Raw genomic sequence first — 13,749 nt, 5'->3', positions numbered from 1 at the left:
CCCCCCCCCCCCCCCCCCAGTGCACAAATTTTTATGCACCGGGCCTCTAGTATATATATATATATATATGACATATCCAAGGGACCTTAGTTCAATCACAGCCGTGGATTAGGAATAAATAGCTTGTGTGTTGGACGCCATGTGACGCTGTGAGGAGGTTAGGGTGCCCTTGGTGCACTCTCACAAACCTGAGTAGTGGTTCTGGGTCTGGAAAGAATGGCAGTCCCTGCATGGAAATGTGAGCACTGTCACTTGTCAACTGGGCACAGTTATTCCCTTTGGTTCCTGGGAGTCTACCTTTTTCAATTTGGGGAGATAACTAGTATATTGGTATATTATTGAAGTTTTTGTTGTTGAAATAATTTTTCATTTCTAATATTTCCTGCCAATAATTCCAAGTGGGTAAATCTCACATCTCCCCGGTGTGTCCTTGGCTGACACAGACTTACTCTGCATGCAGAGCCCATCAGTGCAGTTCTTGGATTGCAAGACCAGACCATCGCAGTCCTTGCCTCCGTTCTTGGGGGCGGGCGCCGTGCACTCCCTCCTGCGCCAGTGCGTGCACTCCGTCCCACAAGTAGACCACTTGCTCCAGGAGGTCCACCTGCCATCCACTGCCACAGAGAAAACCCAGCGTCAGGTCAAAGGGACAGGAGCTTTGAGGGCAGAGGGGAGCTGAGCCCAAGAGTACAGCAAACAAACAAGCTGAAGAAAATGCCCCCGTAGAGTACTGGATCTCTCTCAGCTGCGGAAGTGGACCATGCTCTGCGCACACCTGCTGGGCTCTGTGAGCTCTCAGTGAGCTGTGTGACTGCTTCCTCAGGGACACGCAAGGGAGGCTTAAAGGGACACACAGGACCAGAATTGTCACCAAAGCTGTATAAAAGTAAGTCATGGTGGTGCCCCTTTCTCTATCAAATGGTAAACTTCTGGATTTTGTGTTGAAAGTTAGGGGGCTTCTTTTTGGACCCCAAATTCCTTTATGCATAGTGTCATATGAGGGGTAGAGTTAACTTATGTGGGAGAAATGGTTGTTTGAGTGGGGAAGAAATCTACCTGTGTACCCACACTTCCATCCATTCATCTATCCATCCATGCATCATGCATCAATATCTATCTATCTATCTATCTATCTATCTATCTATCTATCTATCTATCAATCATCTATTGATGTCCTATATGCCTTTTTTATTTTTTCATCTGGGCTAATTGATTCTCTTGAGATCTTCAATGCTTTCTTAAAAAGACAATTTTCCATTTATTATTTGATGATTCCAGTCCATTATTTTATGATGTATACATTTCTATTTTTATTAAAATATATGTAGTCATTTTTAATTTTCTGCCATGATTTCATAATTTAGAATTGACTCACTTTCTTCCTATTTTTGATGGCTGCCTTGGCAGTAATTTCAATGATAATGAACTGAGATATCTCTATTTTAAAAACAATTTCCATTCCTAAGTTTAAAAATATGTAGTAAATTTATTGAACATCTAATATACATAGCATCTTATTCCTGCATATTGATAGAAATTATATCAATTTTAATAGTTTATGATATGATTTTACATTCAAATTGTGTAAATATATTATGCATATGTATAGAGATATAAACATGCCCACATGAAAAAATGATGAAAGCATTAATACTTTAATGGTACAGAGCTGCCTATATAAACAGCTCCCAGCTATCTGAAGAAAAGGCATTTGCTTTGACCTAGAGCCTTAGATCCTAGACCATTCCAAATTACACACTCACACATTTCTATTTCACTCAAAAAGCTCAGTGCATTTTTTTTAACTGTGGGAGTCAACATGTAGGTAAAATATTTAAGAGTACAAGATAGAATCCTGAAATTGTAAACCTAGCTGGGTGTCAAAATTTGTTCCATAAATAAAAGCTCTCAAAGGGTAGGTTACTATTTTGATATTTGGAAATCAACACAGGAACATAAAATATAGGTTATGTTTTTATTTCAGTTCACTTCTTCAGCCCATCTCTCAGAAAGTTTGTACTAAAGGATAAACCAAACAAAAACCAGGCAAAATAAAGGGAAGTAAAAAAGACTGTGTATCGAAACAATGAAATTGACAATATAATAGCTACCTCGATGGAGTGCACTAAATTTATGGATTATTTCAAAATAACTCTAGCTAAACTTTTCAACTTATTGATTAGAGCTTAGGGAGTTTTGGTTTTAGTGGGTGTTAACTTCAGTTACCTGGGGATAAGAGCAGGTGACAATATAAAATAGCACAGAGAGATGCTCAGAGGCACCGGATGCAATCTGGGCATAGGTACTACTGCACATAACTCACAAAACAGGTGGCCAACCTGTACAGATAATAAAGTGCTGACTGCGTTGTATTTTCAAAATCCATTAGCTCATGTGTCATAAAGCTTAGACTTCCTTTTCATTCAGTCCAAATGTTTTATTTGCTCTTGCCCAGAAACTGACACCAAATATCAAATATTTCCGTCTAAACATTATCTGGGTTTTAGTTCCAATTAGTTCCCATGGCTTTCTGGAGATCAAGGGTTTTTTTTTTTCTTTCTTTCTAAAATGTGTGGCTTTCAGTGGTGCTCAAATCTCTTGAATTACAGAACCTGCAATCTTGGCTCCAGCAGTTTTGTTTAGTAATAGAGAGGGATTCTGTTGACGCGTGTTTAATCTCCTGTTTTATATGATTTTTCATGGCTCGGTAATAAAGTTAAGTACTCTTTTGGGGGAAAATATTTGATTTCCCAGCAATGTAAGCATCGAATGGGGTGATGCATTTAAATAATGTTTATCGCACATGCAGGTCAAGGAGAAGGCTTTGTGTAGACGCCTTAAATGCATCTCCGGAATGGGAGGAGACGGTTGGAACGAGAGCGCTAGTTTATTTACCTGGGCACAACGTGGTACAGGCTATTTTCTGCACGCTCTGCCCTTCACAGAAGGCACCACCGTTGAGGGGTGCTGGGTTGGTGCAGGTCCTCGTGCGCTTCTGAAACCCCCGTCCACAGCGGCTATTACACACAGACCACTCTGTCCAGGTGGACCAGCCACCGTTTACTGGGAGGAGGTAAATAATAACATGTGGGTTACATGTTTGTGCATGCACACACAGACGCACAAACCACACACAACACATCGACACAAACTTATTCCCCAAGGGATTATAAAAAAAATCTAAAATCCAAAGCTAGAAGAGACCATGGACTTCATATCATTCAAAGTGTTATCACAGAGCCGAAGAATCTAAGCACAGAGATTACAAAACAAAAAAAAAATGAATTACCAATGTTTACTCACCTACCCAGAAAAGCATATAGGATTGTGTTCTCTTTTCCTTGGCCATTGTTCTTTTTAAAACAAAATACATCCCCTTACCTAGTCAAGCTCCAAAAATTACTTTTGACAGCTTATCTCAAATAATAAATGTTCACATCCTTATGCCAAGGCTGTAAGTGGATCTGAAACATGGGAGCTGAATAAGATCATTCCGTCTTGTCTTAATACCAAATGATTGATTACTTTTCTTTAGCATATATAAACTGTGCCACCTTTTAAGGATTTTTCGTCAGTTTTATTAAGTAACCACTGAACCTAGTCAAAAAAATAAAATAAAATCTTATATTGCTGGGTTTTTTACTAATTGAGTAGCCATTTGACAGAATTGGCAATTAGTTGATGTAATTGAAATGAACACCTATTTTGTATATGAGAGCTAATTATGGTGTTTGATGGGGATGTCACCATAGATGAGATTGTGAAGCCTACGCTCTTACACTCTGCCCATTATTTACCTCAGAGATCTTACTCTGGAAAACACTCCTCACTATGAATGCCTTGATGGAGCATGTAAAGCAAGTTCCAGGAAGTTCAAGTTGCTCTGATGTGTAGGGGGACATGTCAGCGCCAGTTTACCTGGGGTTTTGCAATCACTGGACTGAGCCAAGGTTCACAGAAGAGGCAACAGACTGCTTTAAGCATCTTCTCTCCAAATTCGCTCTGTATCCCGGTGGCCCAGGGCAGGGAGAGAGGAGGGCTCAGGAAAGCAGCTGGCACGTAGGCAGATTTCCTTCATTTTCTTATAAACTGACTGACAAAGGACTAGGAATTTCCAAGACCAGTCTTCCCATGAGCACCAGGGAAGCAGTGAAACCTCACTGTCCACGTGAGCAGCAGGAAGAGACCAGCCATGAGGATTGCCAAGGGGCCGCTCATCTGATGTTTTAAAATCAAAATGACACCTGCACTTGGACATGAACTAGATTGAGACCCCAAAAGCTCACTCACCGTAGACGATGACAGTCGCCGTTGTGCTTTTCCTCTTGGCAACAATGTTTTTGGCGACACATGTATAGTTCGCGGTATCTGAGAGGCGGGCCTGCTTGATGATGAGGTTGTGATCAATAGTAATATAAAAATTCCGATCTTCAACTGGGTCAATTATGTCTTCATTTTTCAACCATTCCACCTAAAGAGGCACAAGAGAAATAGATAATTTCCCCGTATGTATCCCCGGACGGCTGCCTGTCCTAACTTAGGTTTTGCAACCTGTATAATATTGCTCCGAGCTCTGAACTTCTGCAAACGGGGAGGAAGTAACTTTGGGAGGTCATGTGAAGTACCGCTCACCTGCCAGGCATGTTGATTCTGTCTGTGCTGCGGTATTCTCAAATGTCAATGAACCCACGGGGAAATGCAGTGTTCAAATTGTTTTCACATTGCCCTGCAGGCAGGAACAGGGAAGGTGCCTCTGCCAAGTTCCGAACCCAATCAAAGGTAATAGGCTACGCGTTTCCAACTGAACTCACACCTTTTGCTATTTGATTTGTTTACTTGCGGCCACCGACCTGCAGCTTTTCGGGGGGAGAGTGTAAGAATGACGTGGAAAGCTCGAGAGCAGCTTCCACATGTCGCTCTAATAAAAGAACATTTGGATGATTTCTGCGTAGCCCTTGCTGAAACATATGGACTAGATTTCCCTGAAAATGCATTCACTTTAAAATGCTGTAAACACATACTTGGAGATGCATCTGAGCCAAAATAGTTGGGGGGGAAAAAGATTTTCTACCAACTCTCAATATAATTCAAATAGCAGGGAAGTCATTCCCAAATCTCTCCCTTTGTGTATCACTAGCAGCAAATCTTTGGCTTAAGGTTTGCTTCTGGGGAGACCTGATGGCAGACACGACTGTCCAAAACTAGCAAACTGATCATTTTCTATGCAATTAATACCAACTGAGCAACAGGGATGCTATCCCTGCAGAATGAAAAGAGGGAGATGCATGTGTATAAGCGGCCCTATGAGGGAGAATCCATTTCTTGTCCTGTAAATCGCTTCTTTTTCCTACCCCCCTCCCTCATGCACAGGTTTTTCCATAAAGGAAAACAACATCGATATTTACCACATTTCAACTTTCCTTTAGCATTAGTGGGCATGTGAATGCAGGTAACCTTCAGGGGTAGGGAGTCAACAGTGTTGCCATTTTCAAAATCTTAAGCAGCTTCTCTAGCACCACAGGCGGTCTGGAAATTAATCTTTCAGTCTGTCAGTGGGCTTGACAATGCAAAGCTCTAAATTAAATCTAACCCCGGGACTCTAAGATAATGCTCCTCTAATCCATAGAAGAGAGGCCACAATTTAAGGAGAAAAACAAAAACCAACAACAATCCTGAAAAAAAAAGTGAGAAAGTAGATAAGAGCAACTATTTGTAATAATGTACATTTTGAAATAGGTAACCGTTCTTGGTATTGACAGTAATGGATGTGAGAATGAGAACAGAACCCATTAAAACAGTGGAGCTTTAAAACATGCCTTTTGTCCTCACATACAGACTGCACGCTCAGTCAGGGCCATCCTTGGAGATGCGTGTTTGATCAGATGCTCATACTCACTTGACCTGGATGTCCTCACCTTTGGCCTGTGTGTGTGGTAATGTGATCCTGCTAGAAGTGCAAGGGGAAGGTAGCAAAAGTCACAGTGTCAGAAATCGACTTGACAGCCATTGAAAGCTGACATGGACATCTTAATCTAATCATTACCTAGCTTATCTATGAATTTTAAAGAAAGCTTTCCACTTAGAGAAGCCACGGTGGGGTTCCCGGAGCTGGTCTTGGATCCGGGTCTTGGGTCCCTTCTACTTATGTGTGTGTCTGTGTCTGTCTGTACTCTGTGTGCTTTTCTGTCAAGGACCTATACCTGCGACTGTGTTCTAAAGAGCAGCCTTCAGGCTCCTGGGCTCTTTGCCTGGAAGTGCCTAGGGGTTCCCCGCTCCCCCATCCTTCCCTCGCCAATTTCCCCCTCCACAATGTCTTACAGAGTGTGGAAAAGGCCTTAGGAAATTGGCTAATCCCAGTTGGAATCTGAGCCGTTACTCTCCAGAGTTCTCCTTGCAGGGTTACGCTGAAACTATCTCCTTGAGCCTTCACCTGAATGCACCTTTTTTTTCTGGTATTCTCCTTTTCTCTCCTGCTTGCTCCACCTCTGTGGCTCTCCTGGAAGTGCACCCATAAAAACCACTTGCATTCAGCCCTAGCTGGCTTGGCTCAGTGGATAGAGCGACAGCCTGTGGACTGAAGGGTCCCAGGTTTGATTCCAGCCAAGGGCACATGCCTGGGTTGGGGCTCGATTGGTCCCAGGTTCGATTCCAGCCAAGGGCACATGCTGGGTTGCGGCTAGATTCCCATTGGGGGGTGTGCAGGAGGCAGACAATCAATGATAATCTCTCATCATTGATGTTTCTATCTCTCTCTCCTTCTCTCTTCCTCTCTGAAATCAATAAAGAAATATTTTTTAAAAACTTAAAAATTAAAACAAACAAACAAAACCCACTTTCTTTCAAACCCTTGCCTCATGATTTGCTTCTGGAGAACCTGCCCTAAGTCTCGACTATTCAAAACCATGGTTTCTTCTATGCATGTAATATCCGTTAACAACAGTACCATTATCCTGGTCAGAAATGACATCAAGAATCCCAAGGGATATTGCGAACCACTTTGTATTTGAAGAGTTTATTACATGGAGGAAAGAGTGCAATTGGAATAGTTGACAAGAGATTTAAAAAGACGTACATGATTATTGGGTATATGGCCTTTACTTGCTTATACAGTACATGGCTGCCTTTCCTTTCTTACCAACCTTGGAGAGGGGATTATGGCCTGATCCCGGAGGACCCCTGAGGAGCCCCAGTATTGCTGGGGGGCACTGCCCTCCTCCCTGAACTCTGACTTTAACCAGAGAAGCTCCTCTTTGATCTGTTGTCCACACATTTGTATGCCTTTGTCTGAAGAAACCAAGGGTTGTACTGCTAGAAAATACCTGTAGAAATGAAGAGGGGAGCCCAGGACTTCTCCAGCTCTAATAAGACCCTCCCCCTCTGTTCTGCACATCGCAATACTCCCCGTCATGCCACATGTCCTCTTTGAGGCCACCATCTGCATGAGGAGCTCAGGACCAGTCTACAGGTCATCGCTCCCTCCTGTACTAAAGCCTCATCCTGTCTACACATCCCCATCATCCCTCCTCCCAAACCCTCAAAGCCTTTCCATCCGGCCTTGGAGTAGTAAAAGCCTCCCAAATTTCCATTTCTTTTCAGATGGTTTTCTTCACTTTCCTCTCACTGAAAACCACACTCTCCATGATGCTACTGTTCTTCTGGACTCAACTCAAATGTGGGACGTTCCCCAAATCAACACACCACTGAGCCCAGGGCTCCAGTGAGTGTCCTCCTGCTTCTGCATTGTCTCTTCCCGACCGTTCCGGCCAAACACCTTTGCTCTACATCTCATGCCATCAGATTATGTCACCCAATTCCCATATTTTTGTAGTCATCTACGTACCTCTGGGTTCACAGTAATTTTATCCAGCACAACTTCTGTCATAATTTCTGATGATTTTAATAACCAAAAGATGACATTTCCAACATCTTGGCCCCTCAGTTCCATAACCCTCCCTCCTGTGATGACCTTGACGGCTAAGTCAACTACACTCACAGTCACATATTCCAGGACAGAGGTGGTCAACCCTGACTTCACTGCAGAATAATGTGGAGGGCATGCAGAACACATCAATTCTAAATCCAACCCAGAGAGACTCTGATTCACTGAACAAGAGTATTTTTCAAACTCCCCAGGGGGCTGTGGTTTGCTGCGAGGATTGAGGAATACCACACTGGACCATTGCCTTTCAAGTGAGATCGTGAACCAACAGTATCTATGTTACCTGGAAATTTGATAGAAATTCAGAATTCCAGGCTCTGTCCCCTAGACTTACTGAATCAAAATGCAAATCATAATATCACAAGGGGATTTATATGCACATTAAAGTGTGAGCAGAAGTGGCCTAGCTCTTGTCTTTACCACTAATTGCAAACCTTCCTAAACTCAGTTCCAATATCCTCTCATCACCATTTTCTGTCTTTCCTGCTTCTTCTCTCTAGGACTCCTATTTTAACAAACCTGCACCAGGACCCACAAGCTATTGAACTTACCAACTTTATCTCTCACCCTCTCATGGTCCCTATTCCTTTTTGTCAAGTGTAAATTTCTGACTTTTTCTACAATCCCTTGAATTATACCCTCAAGTCTCTCATTCCTTTTTCACTTGCTCACTCTTCCCTACACCACTGTTTATCCTGGCAGTGGAAAACGGCTGTGGGCGTATCTTAAAGTCATGATAACAGAACTAAAGTGGGCCCTTAATTCTGCCAAAAATAATCACACTCTATTTCCATTTTCTGTTCACCGTCCTGCACTCCTAGACAGCTATTTCACACCTTCTCCTCTCACCTTAAACACTGCTTCCCCCTCGATCATCACTTCCAGCTGATGACCAAGTTTCCACACTGCTGAGAACACTGACAATCACATCTTCCGAAGCTCCCGCCATCTGCCTGCCCATCTCGATTCTGCACCATCTGTCTCGTTCCTGGGTCAGTTCTCTGTGCTCCCGTCACCTCGCATGTGTACTCTGCATCCCACTGCCTTCTCTTGTTCAAGGGGGAGCCCAGCAATCCTCTTCTCTCTCTTTCTTAAATCACTCATTTCCCCTCTCCACTGAATCATTTCCATTAGCATTCAGATGTGCAGTTATTTTCACAAAGTAAAACAGAGTCGCTCCCACTCATTTCTGCCTCTATTGCCCCCGCATTTTTCTGCTCACCTCACAAAATGCCTTGGAAGAGTTGTTTGTATTCACTCTCTCCAATTCCTTTCCTCTTCACTGCTACTGCGCCTACTCTAATCCGCCTCCACCATTTCACAGAGCTGCTCTTTTCAAAGGCATCAATTACTTTCACTGCGTTAGACGTGCTGGTGAGGGCTCCCTGCTCTTCTGACTTGGCTCAGCAGCAGTGTTTGACCTGGTTGGTCCGTCTCCTCACTTGCTTTCTCTGGACACGGCACTTTCCCGGTGTTTGTCCTACCTCATCCCAATCCCCATGGCTTTCTTGGGCTGAGGACTGTCCCCTGAGTGGACTCCATCCTTGGAGTCCTTGCACTAGAACTTGGACCTCTTCTTTTTTCTATTTTCTATCCCTATTCACTTCCTTGATGAACTCATCCACTCCCATGCAGATGACTTCTAAATTTATCTCTAGTCCAGTTTTTTTTTTTTATAAGTAGAAAGAGTAGACTCTAAAATAATGATAAAAACTATGGTATAGTAAGTACACAAACCAGTAACAATTGTTTATTACCATTATCAAGCCTTATGTGCTATACTTTTATACAATGGGCAGCGCAGTGGGTTTGTTTACACCAACATCATCACATACACCTGAGTAATGCATTGCACTAGAACAGTATGATGGCTAGGGTGTCATTAGATGACAGGAATTATAATCTTCTGGGACCACCGTCATACGTGGGGTCCATGGTTGACCTACATGTGGTTATGTGGCGCATGACGGTACTCCCTCCCTGTCTCTCTTCTCTTCAGCATGTCAGCTTCTTTGGTGGCCCTGTGTGCATCAGGGGGTGCTTCTGCCTTGGTGGTTCGAGTCTGCTGGTGTGCGTGCCTGGAATAATCATAACCCAGGTATCTACACGATTTGCTCCCTCCCCTCCTTCAGGTCTTTATTCAGATGTCACCTCAGCAAGTCACTTCCTGATCAACCTTTAAAACAGCAACATCTCCCTCTGCCTATGTCCCCAATTTCTCCCCCTCTTTTCCTTAATTTCTCCATAGCACTTCTCATTCACCTTCTCGTATAGTCTATATTTTATCTATGTTTTTTATTATTGTCTCTTCCACCAGCATTTAAGCTCCACAAATGTTAGTCTGTGTTTTTTATCCTCATCTGAGGATATGTTTAGAAAAAGGAAGGGAGGGAGGGAGGGAGAGAGAGAGAGATTAAAGAGAAGTGAAAGAAACATTGATCAGTTGCCTCCTGTATGTGCCCTGACTGAGAATCAAACCCACAACCTTTTGATGTATGGGACAACCAGTTGAGCCACCTGGCAAGGACTTGGTTTGTTTTTGATCATGGTTATATTCCTGAGGCCTGGAACTGGCATATAGTAGGTACTTAATTAGTGTTGCTGAATGTATGAACAAGAAGACATGTAGTGGGATCAAGTCTGTTTAAGCACATACATTTTAGGTCTCTATCAACTTGGTGTTTTAACTGTCAAAATTAACATTAAACATATTTTAAACACCCTTTCTCATTAAGTTCTGCTTCAGATTAAGGACACACATCTCTGCTGCCTGAAGAAAATTCCTATAGAGCTGGCCTGGATTCTAAGTGGACTCATTGGAGAAATCATGAGGTAGAGGAGGGCCTCTATCGTTATGCTGGGAAACCCCCATGTTTCTCTGCCATTTATAAATCTAAAGTGGCCAGCCTGTGTTAGCTCAGGTGTCTTTGAAAGTGGCGGACCTCTTTAGACCACATCGTACCTATGTGCTTGCTGGGGGGAAAAAGGTGTTTGAGTCATTATTACAGAATTTCACATAGTAAACACAGAACCTAGGTGCTCATAGTAAACCTGAGCCTACAACACAGCTTCCTAAGAATTTTAATTTTCAACAGACGAAGAGTTAGGCATCTTGTGATTTCAATTACATTCCACAAATACTGAATACCTACTATGTGTCAGGCATTGTGTCAAGCTCAGGGGGACAAAGAGACTAATCAGATACGTGCTTGCTTTGTGGAGCTCTGGGTAAGAAGACAAAGCTATACATAGTGCGATAGAGAAACCACACACACATGTGCTGGGTGAAAGGAAATTGAGGTTCAAGTAATGTGGGGAGAGCAGGGAATGTCTGACTTTCTGAGGGGTGAAATTAAGCTTACTGGGAAGGCAAAGAGGAAAGTGGAGGATGCGGAGGGCGTGTGAGGAAGAGGACACAGCAGGTTCTCTGGCACAGGCGTGGAGCGTCTTGGGAGTCTGGGCCCTGGACAGTTGGGTGTTAACTGCCATCGGGGGAGGGGGGTGGGCGTGGGGGGAACCAAGGGTGAAGTTGCTTTCAGGAAATCATTCCAGGGGCTCCAATGCCCTTCGCACATCTGGTCTTTAACTATAGCTGCTGCAACCCAGTGAAGCGTTTAAAGCGAGGAAGCATAATGACACTGACTTAAAAGGTATTGGTTTAGGGGGGAATGTGGAGTAGAAAGGAAAGCTGGAGACCAGTTCTAGACTCTTGTCATAGTCCTGAGACCAGGAAGAGAGAATTAAGGATGTAGTGAGAAGGCTCCGGAAAAAGAACGAGTTCAGAATGTGATTTGATTGGACAAGGGATAGGGCAGAAGAGTTGATTGTATGTGGAAAGGAGGGTGCAAGAGGGACCCATCTCCAGTTTCTGGTTTGGGCATCTACATGTGGGTCAGGGATAAAGGAAGCAAAAAAGATTTGAGGACGATGTGTTCAGATTTGGCTACAATTACAAGAAATCCAGGCAGCTCAGCATGATTTCAACAGCAGCTAAGTTGCTCAAAATTCCCATTGTTTCCATGAACAGAGTGATTGTTTTCTCTCTCATGAACTATTAAAACAACGACAACAACAAAACCTGGAAGACTTCTGCTTCTCTTAAATCATATCTATCTTAGCACTAAGATGTAACTGAATGTGGGTAATGATAAAAAATAATTTATTCCCATTTTGGCTTAGACTACAATGAAAAAGTGTTCAGTGAAAATTTGAGGGAGAGTGTATGGAAGGGAAAACAATGTGTGAGGAAAATTCTGTTTATCCTGTAAGGGATTGTCTGAATCAGCAAAAGGAATCCATATAAGAGCTTTATAAATATATCCTTTTATTTAAAAGTATATCCTTTTTATGCAGTGTCTCCAGAACCCAACACCACCAGAAAAAGTGACAGACACTCTTCCATTTGAAGGCAATGTCACAGTAAGTTTCCTTACATAAACTCTAAATAAAATCCCAAGAAACAGTACAGTATCTTTCATCATGCTAGAATTTTATTGTATTGAATAGTAATTAATTCCATTGTTGCAGTGCTGTTTATTTGTAAACTAATCTCAGTTAACCAGGGGTCAGCACTTTGGCCTCGCCTCTGAATTCTGTTCATAGTTCAGTCATTTCAGTGCTTCTCGTTGGTTTCACCAAGACTTTCTTCCTCTCATCCTCCCCATTTCACAAACCAGCTGACTTCCTCTTGGGAGAAGTCTTTCTGAGTTAGGAGTTATTTTTAGCTTTGCATAAAACATTCAAGAAGAGAGAAAAACAGGTTGGCATTCAGAAGACAATAAAAGGCTTTGCCCATAACTCGTTGCCAGGTTTGCAATGAGGCAAAGTGCTGTTCCTGTCCTGGCTCAGTAACTGCAGTCTTTTCAATAATGTGGGGCATATTTGAAGTAGTTGATTCAAGTGTTTATAAAGACATGAGGTTTTATTAACAGGTAATACAATAGTTACAAGGAGAGCTTAGGATGTCCTATTTGCATATCCTGTTGTCATGTTTTGTTGATTAATCCCATTGTATGCAATTGGGAATCTTACTTTAAGAAGCAGTTCCTACAGCACCAGCTAAGAGGGCTGCTCTCTGGCCAGACTGCCTGGGTTCAATGCTGACCTCCACCATTTCTGTTCCTCTCCTGGGCAAGCTTCTTATCTCCCACTAGAGGCCCAATGCACAAAATTTGTGCAAGGGGCTCGGCCCTTGCAGCTCCTGCTTCATCTGGAAGGTCATCAGGAAGGACGTCTGGAAGGATGTCAGGAAGGTCGTTAGGCTATCCAGTCTAATTAGCATATTACACTTTTATTATTATAGTTGTGCCTCAGGGTACTCATTTATAAATAAGGATCATTCTCAAACCCATTTCATGATGTTTTTAAGAATCAAATGAGTTAATACACACACCTGGCATACAGTAAATATTCTTCAATTCTCCTATGTAATAAAAGGCTAATATGCAAATTGTCCCTTCGGGAGTTCGACCAGGAGAGCAGGAGTTCAGGAGTTCAATCACTCGCTATGATGTGCGCTGATCACCAGGGGGCAGCGCGAAACATGGTGGGCGACCAGTGGCGGTGGTGGTGGGGCACTGAGGGAATGAAGGAAGGAGAAGGCGGGGAGGCCGGGAGGTGGGGAACCTGATCAGCCCTGATCACCAGCCAGGTCTAGGGACCCTATCGGTGCATGAATTTTGTGCACTGGGTCTCTAGTTATTAATATTAGCCTAGAGGGGTTGGGGGGGGGTCCCTCAGCCTGGACTGTGCCCTCTCCCAGTCTGGGACCCCTCGGGGGATGACAACCTGCTGGCTTAGGCCCGCTCCCC

At 43.2% G+C, this 13,749-nt stretch overlaps 1 protein-coding gene across 2 annotated transcripts in view; it reads right to left on the bottom strand.

Annotated features, from left to right (window-relative positions):
* The window catches only part of UNC5C (unc-5 netrin receptor C), a 374,301-nt gene that overhangs the window by 67,906 nt on the left and 292,646 nt on the right, over nucleotides 1–13,749 (bottom strand). For both annotated transcript variants that reach the window (XM_014528684.1, XM_005880661.2), the window contains exons 5-7: nucleotides 4,291–4,471; nucleotides 2,896–3,063; nucleotides 450–614 (exon numbers count right to left, since the gene is read on the bottom strand). In XM_014528684.1, the coding sequence (XP_014384170.1) occupies nucleotides 450–614; nucleotides 2,896–3,063; nucleotides 4,291–4,471 (514 nt within the window). The remainder of the gene's footprint in view (nucleotides 1–449; nucleotides 615–2,895; nucleotides 3,064–4,290; nucleotides 4,472–13,749) is intronic.

The sequence above is a fragment of the Myotis brandtii genome, unplaced genomic scaffold (genome assembly GCF_000412655.1).
Source record: "Myotis brandtii unplaced genomic scaffold, ASM41265v1 scaffold645, whole genome shotgun sequence".
In the NCBI taxonomy this organism is placed as follows: domain Eukaryota; kingdom Metazoa; phylum Chordata; class Mammalia; order Chiroptera; family Vespertilionidae; genus Myotis; species Myotis brandtii.
This window is presented reverse-complemented; position numbering and strand designations above follow the sequence as displayed.